The 18,187-nt window shown below is 33.8% G+C and overlaps 1 protein-coding gene across 1 annotated transcript in view; it reads right to left on the reverse strand.

Moving 5' to 3' along the window:
• The window catches only part of DNAH8 (dynein axonemal heavy chain 8), a gene marked incomplete at its 3' end in the record, with an annotated part of 145,633 nt that overhangs the window by 34,615 nt on the left and 92,831 nt on the right, over positions 1-18,187 (reverse strand). Inside the window, exons 61-73 of the mRNA XM_082307343.1 lie at positions 17,160-17,290; positions 16,680-16,833; positions 16,047-16,211; positions 15,245-15,471; positions 14,734-14,852; positions 10,642-10,745; positions 8,726-8,902; positions 7,168-7,335; positions 5,757-5,969; positions 4,274-4,411; positions 3,810-3,937; positions 2,596-2,767; positions 1,651-1,806 (exon numbers count right to left, since the gene is read on the reverse strand). Of these exons, the coding sequence (XP_082163469.1) occupies positions 1,651-1,806; positions 2,596-2,767; positions 3,810-3,937; positions 4,274-4,411; positions 5,757-5,969; positions 7,168-7,335; positions 8,726-8,902; positions 10,642-10,745; positions 14,734-14,852; positions 15,245-15,471; positions 16,047-16,211; positions 16,680-16,833; positions 17,160-17,290 (2,052 nt within the window). The remainder of the gene's footprint in view (positions 1-1,650; positions 1,807-2,595; positions 2,768-3,809; positions 3,938-4,273; positions 4,412-5,756; positions 5,970-7,167; positions 7,336-8,725; positions 8,903-10,641; positions 10,746-14,733; positions 14,853-15,244; positions 15,472-16,046; positions 16,212-16,679; positions 16,834-17,159; positions 17,291-18,187) is intronic.

The raw sequence follows: 18,187 nt of genomic DNA on the forward strand, positions 1-18,187 counted from the left end.
ACTCTGTATTGCTTCCTAGATTTTGACTTTCACAGAGTTCTCACATTATTTTCAAGATTTTCTCTACAGGTATGAAATAGGGACATTCTACTGGAAAACAGCTTTGCAGAAAAGGACATTGGTGTCCTGGTGGTCAACAATTTGAGCATGAGCCAGCAATCTGCCTTTGCAGCAAAGGCCAACAGCGTTCTGGGCTGCATTAGAAAAAACATTACCAGCAGGTTGAGGAAGGCGATCATTCCCCTCTGCTCAGTACTGCAGACACATATCTGGAGTCCTCTGTCTAGTTCTGGGCTCCCCAGTATAAGAGAGACAGTGAAGTGAGTCCAGCAAAGGACCACTAAGATTATTAAGGGATTGGAGCACTTGACATATGAGGAAAGGTGAGAGAGCTGAGATTATTTAGCCTCAAGAATGCTCACAAGGGTATTTACCTATGTATATAAATACCTGGTGGGTGAGAATGAAAAAGAGGGAGACAGACTCCTAGTGGCACACAGTAACAGGACTAGATGCAATGGGCACAGATTGAAATATAGGTAATTCCAATTAAACACAAGGATGAAAAAACAAAACAAAACAAAACAAAACTTATTGTGAAGGTGGTTGAACACTAAAACAGGTTGCCCAGAGAGATGGTGAAGTCTCTATCATTGGAGGTATTCAAAACCCGACTGAACACAGTCCTGGGCAACCTGCTTTAGTAGATCCTGCTCTGAGCAGGGAGGCTGGCCTAGAATATCTTCAGAGATCCCTTCCAACCTCAACTTTTCTGTGGTTCTGACAGTTTGCTTTATTAATGATAGAATGATAATCAAAGGCTTCACATTCACTTTACTCCAAGACTTAAAATCTTCAAAATCTAGAGATCCTAAAACCCTCAAAATTTATTGAGATTCAGGAGGACATGTGAGATTTTGCAACATTCAGGTTAAGGGTTTTAAAATGCAGGTTCCTTTTCCCATGCTACTTTGTTTGTGAAAAATTCATTTGTGATGCAAACTACAGGTGACACATGAAAGTCTTTGTATTGTATTTCATGAGCAGACATTTAACCCTATTGGCTTAAGCTATGAAAGAGCTATTAAAATTGCAGTAATATTAGGATAGACACGTTTGTCTTGGGTTTGGTTTCAACTGTTGTCCTCAATTTACTTTTGTAGCAGTAACTTCATGTATGAATTCCATCTCAGGTTCTAAATTCTGGACTGCATCAGTTTAAGTACTTTGCCTACATTTTTAAAGCTGTACGTTATCCTGCCTTTGTCTGTCATCTTACTAATAGTTGCCCAATTTACTCCCATTTAATAATTTCATATTATACTCTTTTGCTATACCTTTCACCACTTTGCCCTCTGTATAGGGAACATACCAATTTTGAACACAAGGCTACCTCCTTCTCTTTCATACTTCTTGCTAGATTTCATATCTGTATTTACTTATCATATAATCTTTTCTAAGTCCTTGAATGGGATTTAAGCTCTTGTCAAGTTCCCTGCTGATGCATCTACGTCATTGTCAATCTCCGTACAAGTTAAAGTTATGTCAGATATATGTGTATGAGAGTTACACTAATTCAAATGCAGACACACCCTAAAGCAATAATGTTTGAAGGAATATAATACGTTATTCTTTTAAAACACTGTTCACCTGTAATTCATTATCCTGTTCTTTCTTTTTAATCCATGATTTTCCTTGAGTTTGTGGGTCTACCAAAAGGGGGTACCTAGCTGCCTTAGTGACAATGATACCATTCTGAATTGAGAGATCATCTCCAGGCAGTCCTTGAAGATTCCACTCACTAATCTGAAGAATAAAAAAAAAAAAAAAATAGTAGTTTGGAATAAAATCTCACTGGAATTATCCTTCAATTGTGATTGTAATAATGGGGACATCAAGCCAAAGCAGAAGCATATCTGAACCTGCTGGAAAGTGGTTAATGCGGATGGAAAAATTCTTCCAGGATTTTATTTTTATTGATGTTTTTAACTATATAGAATGATAAAAAATACATTTTAAAAGTGTAAGAAAGTCAAAAGGCAGCTTGACAGCCAAATTAAACATTGGGATCAATTAAGAGAAAACCTTAATGGGGCTTAATATTTACTGAAGGAAACTTGAAGATTCTGGCATTGTCCTCTGTTTGGTTTTTCATACATTCACATTGAATGAAAAGACTTTATGCATTCTTTTTTAAATGTTCTCTTTGATGTGAAATTTATTTTTGAAAACCAGACCCAGATAATATTGACAGAACCAAAAGCTAACAACCAAACCCACTGTTTTAGTAGATATGTGATCTATAGCTGTGGTAATGGGTTCTCAAAATAAGATACTTGAAAATGCACTCTTACTGGCAATTGTCTAATTGTATATGTCACTTGTCATAATATATAATTTGTTTATCTATCTAAACATTGCTCAGTACTCAGATGTTTAGTAGAAATTGCCAAGAACATTTGGAAACCACAGAACTACACTACACAGCAATATTGGGGATTATAGTTCTGTTCTAAGCAAGGATAATGCTGACTAACACTCACAGAATATGTTAATTGAAATTAAAATGAAACCCACCAAGCACCAAGAACTTACTGTTGGTGGATCTACCAACATAGAAATCAGGTTCAAGTTTTCAGAAAAGGGGATTTTATGGGCTCTCATCTCTGCTTCCCATAAATCTTTAAGCAAAAGCTTCCTGAAGTTTTGATTAAAAGGTCCACAGTATGAAAGGAAACCTGTGCAGAGCAGTACATCTCCCACAAGTCTAGAAAAGGAACAAAAATCATAATTAAAAGGTGATGTACAATTTCTATTGATTTAGACAATCAGCTTTTGAAACATAAGATTTCTGTTCTGAGGACAATTTAAGGAGACAACTGTTGCTCTTTGAGAACAACAAATAGTTTCTTTGTGTTTCCAAAATATTTTTGTGGCAAAATTTAAGAGTAGTATTGTATGAAAACATTATCTTCACCCCTACAAAGTAATAAAGCCCTGATAACAACTACTCTTTCTTTCATAACTGAAGCAAGAAATGGATTTATTTCTTAAAAATATGTCTGCAATACCATATTTATCAAAAGGTACAAACTTAATTCTCTTGGAATGAGCAGACCTCACCAGAAATGCCCAATTTCCCCATAGGAAATTTATGGAAACAGAAGTATTCCACAGAAGCTGAGCCTCAACTTTCAGGGTCTTTACCTTTAGCAACCATTTTGGCTGGTTTCCTGTTTTCTAGACAGATAGGATCTCTGGCTCCTAGGCTGCTCAACATCTTGTCATTTTTGCAGCAACATAATGGGGACTCCCACGTTTCTCAGAATAAGGCCTACTGTCCCACATGTGTTTCAACACACAGACTATGGGATAAGGGTTACTGTCTGGTCTCTAGGCCTCCTTCTTTTATTCAAATGTGCCATAACTAATATCAAAAGGGATGTCTCTTTTCCTATGCAGTATTAGGCTAGGAATTCTTCCATTTGCCTTCTTAGTGTCAGCCTTAGATCATCCCTACCTCCCGCCTATTGGAAATACGGGAATAAAGTGCAGTGTTAGGGGGGCAGGAGAGGCAGCTGTAATACAGGCACATAACTGCACTAGAAATAATACCTTTGGAAATAAATTCCAAAATCAGAGGTATTGTTCTGAACTGAAATACAAGCGCTCAGCACTCAGGTATTCACTTATGGGAGAAAATATTAACATTCCCAGGAGGAAAATGAAGCACAACTATTAAAGCTACTAAATTGCTTACTAGCTTTTCAGTTTTTACATGTATTTTTTTTCTCTGATGAATTAGATACCTGTTAATCTGAGATTTAAATTCTTTACTTTGCTGAGTCCACCTAACTTTCTCTCCACTCAGTCCATCTATAAGCGCAGAGGCTGCTTGCATCTTTCTTCTGCATGTTTCTGCATCATTCAGTAAGTCCTAAAATTGAAAAAACGTCCCACTTAATAATAGAATGCAAAAATCAAAAGAGTTATTTTACATATGTTTTCCATCCTCTTATATTTATTATAACTATTTTATTTAATTAAAACTCATTCTTGAGAACTCTAAGTGCATCTATTTTCTAATATATTCTTATTCACAGAAAAAAGGAAATATGAGAGAACATAGATTTAAATCTCTTATTTTTATACCTGAACCTCATCCATGTCATTCAAGGTAGCAGGCCCTAAATGCCTGTTTGTATTGATTCCTGATTACATAACAGTATTGTATGCAAGCATTTTTCGTAATACTAAAATACTTTTATCTCACCATTTTCTCCTTCATTGCTGCATCAAACTTTGCCTGTACTTTATCCAGTTCAGCCTGCTTTTCATCTAATGCCTCCTGAGCTTTTGCTAATTCTGCATTAGCTATTTTCAGGTGGCCTTCCTGTTTTACCAAGTTAGCCTGCAAAGAGAAGAAATGTTAAAACAATAATCATACAAGATTTGAATATACTTTGATGAATTATTTTAAGCCTGCTTAGTTGGTAATCATGAGACAATAATACATCAAAATAACTTTAATATTAATATTTATATAAATATTTAAAATATTTAATCTGAAAACGATGTCACATATATACTGCAGATATGATTTTTTTTGTTAAATAACAATGTAGCACTCAAGGTTCCTACTACACATTGTTAACTTTATTTTTTTTTTTTTTAATTTACATTTAAAGAAGCTGGTTAAGGAAGTAAGGTTTCTGATCTGTACATACTGATTAGCCTAAAGGAACACTCAATCTCCTTGCTTGATTATATGTTTTATTATTTCTTTTTATTTGTACATTCTGTAGCGATCAACAATCACAACAACATGAGATTGGTCCTTTATCAGCTAAGAATATAGCTTTTACCCACTAGAAAACCATGGTCCTAAAACAGTGAATCTTCCCATTGCTCCTAAACCGATATTTATGCTGAACACAGGAAATTCATTAAATAATTTTTTTGAATCATCAGTCTGCATTAATGTTGTTTTTGTAAATAATACTTCTACCAGTGACAAAAAAATGTGGAAAAGATTTGGAATCACCATTCAGATACTTTCCCTTTTACATTTTTTTTTGTTGGTAAACTGTGCTACATATAGGGATCAAATACTTGTCATCCAAAAAGCAATAATGACCATATTTGAGTTTCTATATGGTCTTTACCTCTGATAAAATTTTTTATTCAAATGTTCACAAACATCAAAAAAAACACCCACACTAAAGTAAAAATGACTTAAAAATGTTTTACTCAGTTTGGCTCCCTCTATTGCAACATAACTCCTTTACTGATGCGAGCTCTGAATCTCTTCAGAATGCCAATATTTGGCCAAGATATCAGTCCTCCACTCCCTCTACATTATCTTGTGAAAGCAAAGAAGGTAAAATAGCTGCAAACCTCTGTTTGCAGGACTCTTCAGAGAAGGAATGAAGATCCTCTCCTGGTACAACATTTTGAAAACAATTATAAAGTAATTATAACATAATAAAAACAAATACTGAAAACAGCTTTCACTGAACATAGTAAACCAGAGCACATAAATTTAATCTAGGCTAATTTTTTGTTCTGTGTTCTGTCTAGAATCAAGAAGAGAATGTTTTTTTCTGCTTTTATCATCCTTAGCCACTGAAGTCTACAGGCAATTATGTCTGAATAAATTTATCTAAATACATTTTTTAAATCTTTCTTACTACTATTAAAGTAAATGAAATTAAATTACATGGAAAGCAAACAGAAAGCAAGAGATGATGTATTACCTTAAGAGGTAAGACTTCTTTGTTAACACCATAAAATACTGCCATGGCTTGTGTCCAAGAGAGAAGTCCCGCCACATTACCACACACCTTTTTACCATACTCCAGTGTATAGTCTTCCATGTGAAAGTAAGGCTGGAGTAATTCTACAGTCTCTTCATTGATTGTATCCTTAGGGAACTGCTGTAGACTCTGCAAGAATGGGCCACTCATAAGCTGCAAAAAACAACACAGGATATTTATAAGCTATTTACACATTTTGCATTCAAAAGCTTGTTCATAGGTGAGTATGTTAAAAAAAAAGTTCCTAAAATTCTTCTGTAAAGAAAGGTAATCCATACAGGTAATATTATAAGTGTGATATTCAGTTGTAACTCCTCCCACATGCCTTCAATTATTTTAAAGATTTAAGCAGTTACACTCCAGTAACTAAGCTTGAAAGTTATTGATGTACTTTCCATCTTTCACATTCCTGTGTTGCCATTTAAAAAGCATTTAAGAAGCAGCATTTCATAAAAAGAACTGAACCGAGATAAAGCCTCAGAGATACATTTGTGACTTATCTAAAGAATGCCAAAAATCTGCTTATGCATTTGTGAAATGCAATCTAAATTCTTCTGTAAAGGGAAATCATTGGTTTTAACTTTTTTCTAACAAATGTTTAACATGTTAAAGGCAACTCATGGAACAACTGCTTATCCCATTTCATTATGTCAGAAAATAAAAAGGTTTCATGATTTCTTAATTCCTGGAAAAGCTTAAATAAAAAGCAAGAGTTCTATTAATATCCAAAATATATATTTTTTCTTCATTTGCATGACAAAAAAATCGAGGCAATAATATTGGCAAATTAATACACGAATAGAGGTAGAACAGAATTTAAAGAATGTCAGGAGAAGGCATGGAAATAAAAGAGTATCCTGAGAGAAGATCAAAGTCCAAAAGGAAGAGATGGCTGTCTAACCAAGGAATTTGGGACAGGAATATTGAAATGCAGAATGGGAAAACCTACTATCTTAGTCAGTCAAATAATCTTTCAAACAATCAAGGAGCATGGGAGGATCAGAAAAGACTGTTTAAATGTGAACCTACAAGTTCCCAAAGAGAAAGAGGGGTTTTCCAGAATGCCCTTCTCATGTATGGTTAACATGATTGATATGACTTATTTATTTGCCATTAGGTCATATGCCAGGAATAGGACAAGGAAAATCTAAAGCTCCTACTGCAAAAGTCTCTAAGCAATTCAACTACTACTAGCTACAAAATAAACTCTATCTATATACTATGCCTATCTTAAAACAGTATGTTTGCGTTTTTACAAAATTCTGTCCTGAGCAAACAGCATCATAAATTCTCTGATATGCAAATCACTATTTCTGATGTTTAAGAAACACTGTTTGAAAACTCTACTTACTTTTAATGATTCTCCCCATGATGGCTTGCAACAAGGCTTTTCTGGATCCATGGTAACTGGATCTACTTGCTTTTGGAATAATAGCAGACAACAGTCCATGATCCTCATAATTAGGTGAGGAGGTTTTGCAAGTTTTCTAACAGTAGCAATATCCACTGGTTTGATGGTCTATTTGAACAAAAATGTAACAGAATCCTGCATCAATATTATTATTCTATTTTCCCATTCAATATCTTGATTTTAATGTTTGTTTGTCATACTTTTCTCTGAGGCAAGTTTGTACTAAGTACATACAAAAAAAAAAAAAAGGAGTAACTGGGCTTACTGTAATAAATTTCATAGTTTCATGAAACTTTAATAATTTTAATGAATATATATTAGACAAGAATATTTTTCTAATGCTAAAGACATCACTCAATCAAATTTAAATATATGGGACAGCAGTATTAATTTAACTTGTCAGTCTAAGTGACTGAAGAAAAGCATATTGTAAAATTGCATAGGACTTAATTAAAAGCAGTTTCCTTGGTAAAATACTATTTTGGATTTCTAAGGGTTAAGTGTCACCATTTATGCTGAGATGGATTTGGTTATTTTTGTTGTTTTTTAAGTTATTATAGGTATGAGATACCACTTTTTTACTTCATTTTCTAGTAGCATCACTGACACTTTGCTTAGTTCAATAATTAATACAAAAATAATAAATGATTGCAAATTTCAAAACTAACATATTAATTTGTGTCTACAAAATACACACATGCCACTGCCTGTCTAGAAGGAGTAGTTACAGACACATTATAGAAACCACAGGATAATATATGAGTCTACACATTTTAAAAGTGAATATTGTAACCATTTTTGGAAATTTCATTTATCTCATTATCTAAATGTCAGTGTAAGGGCAAACAATGCTCCTTTTCTGGCTTTTTCTGCTCAATATTTTTTGTCACATAAATTCTGGTAACTGGAACAGAAGACTTAAGAAATGTAATACATCACTGATTTCTGATTCCAGAGTTCTTTACTTTTTAATTGTTCTGAACAGAATAATGAAATTATGTACTGCAGCAATGCCTCCAAATTTCTTAACCCTGATTCTGATCACCCTGAATCCCCTTTGTTTCCTCTTTCTCTCCAAATTAAACGGTTTTGGGTGAAGAGACAGCCTTTTATTCCTCTTAAAAGAAAGATACAACTAGTTAAATATGAAGAAAAAAATATTCTTTTAGTACAAGAAGTATTCTCTTGAATTCAGAATAACAGATATCCTAAAGACATCTGTAACTTTTTGAAAGATTTACACCTTCATAATGATCAAGTATTAGGGTGTAAGCGGAACAAATACCATGAAATAATCTCTATGTGTTCAAAGCAAAATGTGAGATCCATAAATATTCACCAGACATGATCACCAACTGTGAAGAGCTGGTGACACCAGTCAAAACCAAGTGACAATTGCATGTTGGTGGCTCTAGCCTTTCTTTCACAGGTGACTCAAACTAAACTAATTAAATACTAATTAGTACTAAACTAATCAAAATGTAAGAATTTTATTCACATTCAGTGCAGCTTCTGCTTCTTCTAATGCTGGTTTAGCTGCCTCCAGTTTACTCTCTGCTTTCACTTTTTCTAAATCAATTTCATCTACGATTTTCTGTGCTTTATCTTTCACACCTTGGACTTCATTTTTTACTTTAGCTGCAGCTTCAGCACTTTCTGTGACTTCTGCTAGAACCTGGAATTGATAATAAACACATTAAATGTATAAATCAAAATGGTGGAACAACTGATTAAGTTATCAGACACAAGAGAAAACAGATATGTAAAGGCTATTATACAGGAAAATATAAAGCTAACCCTAACTATATACGGCATTATATAAGTATGGAATAAAAATTAATACCATTTACAGAATCCCCACAAAGAAATATCATATGAGTATCTCAGCAGGAGTTGGATAGTAAAAAATGAATTATTTTTGTAATGGTTATAAGACCTTTCAGTGGCTTTTAAAGCCAGTTTTTTATCCTATGATGGATGTTTATCCTATTTGAACCTATACTTTTTCAATACAATAAGTATTTGCTTTTTTCACTATAATTCTGCAGCTAAAAATAAAAATAGTATAGCTAATAAAACTAATGGGATGTGGCAAACCATTTGCACCAATGATCAGCATCTCTTTTACTCCTTTAGTCTAAAAAGACTCACTTTTAATTAGTCTATTCAAAGAACAGTCCCATGTGAATTCAGATAATGAAGTTATCCATTTGTGTCTGGTTCTTCAGTACATATATTTTTAATTCTCTTGTGCATGTGTGACGTACAGTTAGTGCCAGAATGTTTTTTGACCAGTATCAGCTATAGGGTCAAGGCTAGCACTCTGTATGCATTTACAAGAATATAAATAATGCTCTCAAATACCTGTGAGAAAAAAAAGACAGATAAAATCCCCAAATCCCTTTTTTTTTTTTTTTTTTTTTTTTTTTTTTGTGAAATCCAATTCTGTTTTCTATAGGGCTCACTACTAAGGGAAAGAAAGAAATATACAGAATATGAACAATATTACATGTAGTTTAAATAAAAGTCTGTTCTTTTATTATTTGTCCATATGTTTTCTACTTCTGATGACTCATAAGTAGTGCCCTATTGAAAAAGTTGACAGGTAAGAGGCTATGTGAATGACTGCCAGAGAGCTATTTCAAAATGTATATCAAATATAAACATTAAACAAAGTAAAGTCTACCAGCATATCTGACATACTCCTGAGATGTGAGAAGTATCGTTTCATCCCTTTCTGTCATAATTTTCTCTCTTATGAGATAAAAGGCCTATGAAGGCAGTCCCTTAGACATCACTGGCCAAAAGTTTGCTCACCAGTGCATATTAAATATGCACCATCATAACATTATGGTATCTTTCAGAAAACAGAATGCCTATATTAATACATTCCCTAACACACCTTTCCAGAGAGTCATTTTGGAAACTACATTTCTACCAGACCACCAATCTCATGAACACAAGGACACCTTGTTAATGTAAAAGACAAAATATGAAGCTGAACTGCGATGAACTTTTTTCTAAGGAATTTTGAAATAGTAAAGTCCTGTTATCACCTGTTAACTTCTTACCTGCAAATAAGCGCACATACAACCCCAAATTTATTAAACATCAATCAAGCACAAAAAAAAAACATGAAATAAAAAATGAAACCTGATGCTTATAGGAAAGGGTAAGAAATGGGAGGAGACCAAGGAAGGCACTCAACTTCTGTTGCAGTCTTAAAGTGCCTCACTTTCAGAAGCAAATGCTGAATCAACATGCTACAGAGAGAGGAGTGAAACCTCATTTTAGACCACGATGCACATTTTTGGGCATGTACAAATTATGAGAAAATTCTGCAATAGCCCTTTACCCCACTATCTGTCCTGGTGATATCCGCTGCCTTTTACTATTTAACACTCAAGTACTTACCTCATCTGCCTTAACAGATGCCAAAGCCAGTTCCTTCTCCTTAACGGCCAGCTCCCGAGAGAGTTTAGCAACAGATTCACTGGCCTCCATCAGCTTAGACAGACCTATTAAGTAAAAGATAAAATTCAAAAAAATGAAAACTATTTTTTTCCTAGTTAGATAATACAATCTAGCTCTAGATCCCAAATACCTTGCACCTTGTGTTCTCATTTCAATTTGTGTAAAGGAGAGAAAGCTGGTGTAAGCAGTCATACTATCACAATTGTGCTTACTATTCACATTTCATGGATAATTTCACAAGGTGCAAAATGATTATAAACAAGCTTGATTCTTCAAAAGAGAAATCCATACTTCTTAGTTTTAGTTTGTTATAGCTGTAAACAGTACCGAAAAGTGTATAGCTGGGATATTACCTGCAATAAAATATATCCTTACTCTCATTATATAGACTTAAGAAAAAAAAAAACAACGGGGCGGGAGGGGTATGTCAGGGATACATTGTGTTATAAAGTCACAGGACAATCAGAAAAATCAGACTGATACTGCATTTGTATCATTGCATGAGGAAATGACATAAATATTAGGATCCATAACTGCCTTCCAATAGGGAGTTCTTTCTAGAAAGAAGTGAGAAGTGAAGTCACCAAATATGGACCCAAAGGTCACAGCAAGATTACAATCTCCAGCTCCTGCATATTGAGCTTACCCTCTCTTGTCCCAGGTGACAGAAACTGCAGAAAAGCACATAAATGCATCTGCACTCACCTGGTTTAGGGTCAGTCCCATCATAGCTCTTACATGTGCTGAAGCAACCATCCATAGAGGCCATTCAGCCTTACGCTAATAGTTGCCCAGAAAGAGAGGAGTTTGCTTCCTCTATAATTGTTATATATTCAGTCTTTCCCATGCATTCATGCATTTTTTTCTCTCTTGTCTCTTGCTCATAGATTTGAGAACAGATTTTTGGCTATAACTGAGATCCACATTGCATGCTGAAGCCTCTCTAGCCTCTCCTCTCCATTGCTGAATCTTAAAATCTTACAACTTGTCTGGAAGCATTCCCCTTATCTCTCTCTCTCCCTAAAGGCTAGAGTCAGAGCACACTTGCAGTTATATTGCGATTTTCTCTGTGATGTGCAATGTTTCTTTGTGATGTCTCTCCACTTTTCTGTTACCGCATTTCACACAGACAGCATTCTCTCCTAGCACATTCCTTGTTCTTCTGACACAGCTGCCTCATGATCAGACTACTGCTATTCTACAGGCTCTTTATTGCCAAAAGACAGGCTATTTTGCCATGCTCAACAATAAAGTTCAAAGGTATATTCACTGGAAGACATTGACTGGGAGACAAGAGAGATGTTTTAGATGTTTCCTTTTCCCAGACACATGCCACTTCCTAAAATACTCTGAGGGATAGAGGTACATACACACTAACATTCTGCCCCCACCTGCCACTCCTCTGGCAGCAATTTCCAAAATGGTTTACTTCACTATAAAAAATGTTCTGAAAGAGAAGCTATGAAAGGGAAAGTGATACCCTTTGCTGCATTAGCTTTCCCTGCTACAATCCTAGAGTGAGAAGAAAGAAAGACGGACAAAGAATGGGAATACTCAGAACAAGAAGAACTGAAGAATTTCTGTTATAAATAAGAAACCTTTATAGCTTCTTCAAGTCCCCTGCACACTTCCAATCACAAGAAACATTACAACAGTAGCATGCCAGCAGATAATTGTTTTTAGTGCTTGTAGTCATAAAAGAACACCTGATTTAGGCATTAGAAAGAGGAATAGTATTTTTCAGAGGGATATGTAGAACTCCATGTAAGAACCTTACTTATATCAGCTACAACTTATCTAAAGCAGTTTAAAAAGTCAGGATATATTTGGAACCTATAGAAAGAATCAAAGTAATCTTTATCTCTTGTCAATGTATTTTGTAACTTGTCTGAATGATGACTGCAGAAAAGTAGTGAACATAGAAAAATTATAAAAATCTTTATTAAGATACTAAGCCACAGTACTCTTAGCACTTCAAGGATGTAATTTCTGTCACTTTTAATTAGCAGGAGATCTAGCAACAAGTTGCTCAAATGGATGACATGCCCAATTTGTCAAAGCTAAACTGAGGTCTTGTAGAACCACTGTACTATATCAAAAGACATTATCTACACATGTGGTACTCTACCAAGGATTCCCGAGATGGATTCTGAGAGAAGACACAAGATGTTAAGCATTCAGAAATAATTGTAATTGTCATTGGATCTCAGGCTTTTCTTCATCTGTCTTCCAAGATTTTTCACCCAAAGTGACAAAGCAGAAAAGAGATTACTTCTAGCTTTTGAAATATATTAATTGTATACATATGCTGGCAAGCATACTTTCAGCATGCTCAAGCCAGGGACTTTCTAGAAACCAATATTGATCGAGGTATTTGTTACAATTTTGCTGCTTTACAAGCATCTTGAATTGGCCCAGACATCATTACATACAGGAAAAACATTTCAACAAGGAGATGAAAAGAGTGACATTATCTCAGCTGAGTTTAATAACATAAAATTTAAATCCCATATCAGGATAATCTCCTAACAAACAGAAACTACTTTCATGGCTAATCTTTTTAACCTTCTAAATCTTTTTGACATTAAGTGATGAAAGACTAAGGATTAAAGGACAGATGTGTGAGACAGTAGCTAAATAATTCATAACAAACTTTTTGAGAAAGTTCCTTAGGATGCAGTAAACAGCAGAGCACGTTTGGAGTCAGGGATGACCAGTATTTTTGCTGTTTTACAATACATTTTTTTGATGCAAGTGAAACTATTTAGAATATTTTCTAACTGGCATTAGTATTGCCTGTAAACTGACAGAGATGATTTTCTGAGCATCAATTATATAAAGATGCTGCAGTAGAAGATTTACATGTACATGGTCATTTTCTTTTGAAGACCACGTAAGGAATTATTGATAATATCATGTGAGAGGCTAGGAAAATCTACACGTGAAATTTTCTTGACAGTGCTGAAGCTACTTAGATTACTTCTTTTAAATTTTCTTTGAAAACAGAAGAACTGGAGAAAGAATACAGAAAAAACCCTCCACCCTCAGAAATCTTCAAGGCACTCAGACTTTATCCTCATCTCAAGCAGGACTAATGATAAGTTCTAATTTCTAGAACTGGCAACAGATCCATACAGGGAAATTTGCATAATGTGAAAATATTGAGGGTCACTTACTCCTCCAAAGTCCACTCTAATTCAGCAAACAGTTTTTGAATAAAATAAATATCTACACATTCTTATTCTATTCTTTTCCTCATGTGAGGTGTACCAGTTTCATTGTTAATCATTGTCTAAATGCTACATCCTTTTACCTTTGTATGAAAAATCTTACCATGTAGAATTCTCTAATCTGTTAGATTTATATATAGTATCTTTCCCCATAAAGACTAAGTTTCCTAAGCTATTCAGTTGCCTTTGTAGATTTACAAAAGCATGTCCAGATGCAAACGAGAGGAAACTGGAAATGTATTTTGAACCCATTAAGTACTAATCTAATGCCAAAAATTAGGTAATTTCAAACAGATATCCAAAATTAGAAGAACATTTCAATCATACTTTACTGTATTTCAGATCCCTAGTTATAAAATTACCACAAGTAACAGCTAGAGCAGAAATCTGAAATAAATCAACTGTGAAGCATTCAGATCTAGAATTTCCATAGACAAGTCTAGAAGTAAATTAATAACTGTGTTTACAGATGTCTCTCTCTACACTAGTAAATCAGATGCTCTCTCTGGCCATTTTCAGGTTCTACTTTCTATTACAAATGCTAAATTGGAAATATTAAAGTTTAATATGATGCTGAGATGCATGATTAAGCTGGCAGCTTCTTTGAGGCATTTCTGTAAGAGAATAATTGTGAACTGGTGATAGCTGGAATGCTTGGAAATGGTCCTCATATGCTACCAGTTTTGAACTGTGATCCAGCAGAATTGATTTTAAGTGACCACTGAATAAGTGGTCAAATATTAAAAACACAGATCATTTGAGACCATATATGGAAATATATATTTATCCCTATTTTGCTTACCAATTCGCATACGTTCAGCTTGTTCATTAATACTCTCTAACTTTTCAGTATAAACTTCTTTGTAGCCATTGATGAAAGAGAGATAGGATTTAGGTGTTACATAAGATCTTCTTCGATACCTAAAACATAGTATATTGCTGACATCAACTTAGTACATATTTTTGGTATGTACAGCCATTTGATTACTTCCAATGAAACAGAAGATTATATAAATTAAGTCTTTAATTCAGTCAAAATCAAATTTCTTCAAAATGCAAACCCTTATTTCCAATTACATTGTTTTTATCAACATAAGCAATGTTAAAGCTTGTTGAATAGTGGGAATGAAGATAATGAATTTGCAACATAATAGTAACTACTTTTCATGGCCTTTGCATATATTGATATAGCAGAGTTATTTTTTTATTAGCCTTAAAAGACACTTATTGATTCATATAACACAATGACTTAAAAAAATACTATCAGTAGCAACTCTTTGGGGATTAATTATTGCATTTGTGTAAAATATTACCTTTGGAAATAATTCTCACAGCTTTCTGAAACTATATCATGAAAGAGACCCATGGTTTCCACTACTTGTGTTTTAACTGATGCAGAGCAGATTATTTTAAATTCCGAGAGAAAATAACTGGCTACAGCTACAAGAGCTTCCTTGGGCCATCGACTGAACCAATCCATGGTGCACCCTGATATGAGACCAGGAAATTTCAAAGAACGTGCACGGAACTTCTCACCAATCTAAAGAGAGCAACACTGTTAATTTATGATATGATACATAATTAGGTTGATCAAAATGTTTAATTCATATAAACAACTAAATAGTCTATTTTTTTTCCTTCTAATTTTCTGTTTAGAACACCCTGCGGCTTTTCCTTCTATATAAGTATATTATAATATATAAACTTCCAACATTCAATATTTTATGAAATTTGAAGAAAGAAGTTCATGACAAATATGTTTCTTACTATTTTAAAACCTCAATTAACTTATTTAAATTTCCATTAAATTCTTGTTTTCAGGTAACAAGGAAGAATTTCACAAAGATATATTCATTGATTTGTATTAGGAAAGAATATGCCAGGAGGAAAAAAAAATTACTCTAACGTGTAAGGAATTATTTAGTTTTTAAGTATTTTGAGTTCTGACAATTGTACTATTACTTCTATTATCTCAGCAATTATAACCAGACTTCAGTAATCTTTTTATTCATCTTTAAATCTCCTTAAAAATATAAAGCTTGAATAATCTTGTCACACCTTATAGAGTAGTTTGCTAATGGAAGTAAGGAAGACAGATACGAAGAAAAAACTTACTGGAGAAAAGCAGAGGACAACATGCAAGTTCTTCTTTGCCCGAGTTAAAAAATATTCATAAAGATTATCAAAGGTAGGAGGACACCGAGGCATCTCTTTTTTCATCACAGGTATTAACCCTTGGGTGATTTCATCCAATTCATCCCGAGCAAATAAATTAGAAATCTTTATATAAAATTAAAATTGATAAGAAAATAAATTGCATGGATGTAATTTTTATAGAGTTTACAAATATTTGTCTGTTTACATCTGTATCTCTCTCTCTCTCTCTGCATATATATGGTTTAGACAGATTAAAAACCAAATTTGTCCCTGATTTAGACTTCATGTAACTCCATTAAAAACTAGTAAATCTAACTCAGGAAGAGTACAGATCTTGACTGGCCAGTGAATACTCATTTAAAAAGGCTACTGAAATATCACAGCTCCCTATCTTTTCCTGGCTTACACTGAAGTAGACATAAAGGAACTCCAAACCAAGAGCACTCCTTGTTTTAAAAGTTGAGATATTTTAGAGTTAACCATTATTGATCCTACAATTTCTTACCAAAATAAATAGAAATAAACTGGTGGGAACAAATTCTGCAGTTTTCTGCTGCTAAAGTACATTGCCTGTCATGTTGAGACTCTTACCTCGCCTGAAGACAGAAGGTTATTAATATATTCCAAAAATGACTCCTCTTTTATGTCATTATCAGTGAAAATAAAAGTGATGCCTTGTCCTTCTACTCCAGCTGTTCTATACAACAATTTTAAATCATCTGACAGATTGCTTACGTTATAGGATCTAGGAGGAATAAGAAATATTACCTGTTAATTCAAAACAACTCTGAATACTGCTATTTTCAGATTATAGTGTTTTACATATGATAGTGCAAACATACATATTTTGGGGGGTCAGGAAAGCTAACACATGGTCCAACTTTTTCAGCTCAAACTTAATCCAATGTTATGTACAAACCAGATAAGAATTTACTGTTTTCCACGTTGTATAATAGTGACAAAATGGGAAAAAAAAAAAAAAAAAAAAAGCTCTTAAAAATATAATGTTATGACTGTATAAAGAGAAAGCAATAGCATGAACTGAATTTATATATTTCTTGCATTTCTTACCTGGTTAAAGTGATCTGAAATATTTTATAGCCAGCAATAAATGAGGCCAACCTTGAAAGACTTTGTTTTCCAGAACCACCAACTCCAACAAGTAAAGCATTTCCGTATGCTGTCCGAATTATCCGGGAAATCTATAAAGGAAAAAATGGAAGAAAAGTTCCTTAATAAATTTAAATTAAAATGTTAATTGGCAAAATTAAAAATCTGTTATACTCTACACTTTATTTACTGGAGCACAGTGTAAAGATTATTAAAAGGATACTTGCAGAAAATTTTTCCTCTCAAAAGAACACTTGTACATTCCTTAGGAATTTTGTGTAGCTAATGAAAAAGGCTCACGTAAAAATATAGGATGGTTATAGTTAAACATGCAATTTAAATACATAAAGGGAGACATTTTGAGCTCCATTTTATGTTGAAGATATCATCATCCTGAGTGTGTTTAAAAATATCAGTAAAAAAAACTTTAGCTAGAAGGATAAACATATTACATTCCTAATTTTAAGAGTCTGAAAGACTTGGACACATTTAAACTATCATTTAGTGTTATCTTCTATTTTATCTACCTTCAATGTTTCCTTTGAGATAGCTTTCTTAACAAGTCTCCCAGATACAAAAGCTGGATTAGAAATTTACTATGTTATTGCTTTTTTACACATCTCCTCTATCTACATCATATCTTCCTCGGTTTTATTACGTGTTAGAGCTCTGTTACTTTTAAGATGCTACAGTTTGCTTTGCTCCTCGTGTAAATTATGTACAAAATGCAAAAGATGAGCATCTACATCAAGCCTTCAAATTCTATTCATTTTTTCCTTCAAAGAAATTTTGGGTTTATGCATAGTTCCCTCTGAGCCTATTCAGATAACCATATTAAAATAGAAGTCTAGATGTGAAATTATGAGGGTGACTAAATTTATTGTCGCCACAGTGACAGCAGGGGTCCTTTTTACTACCTAACGGCATATCCCAGGTATTCTGGTTAAAACTTTCCAATGGAAATGAAGTATCAGAGACTTTCAAGGTCT

Source organism: Platalea leucorodia, assembly GCF_965183815.1.
Source record: "Platalea leucorodia genome assembly, chromosome: 3".
NCBI lineage: Eukaryota > Metazoa > Chordata > Aves > Pelecaniformes > Threskiornithidae > Platalea > Platalea leucorodia.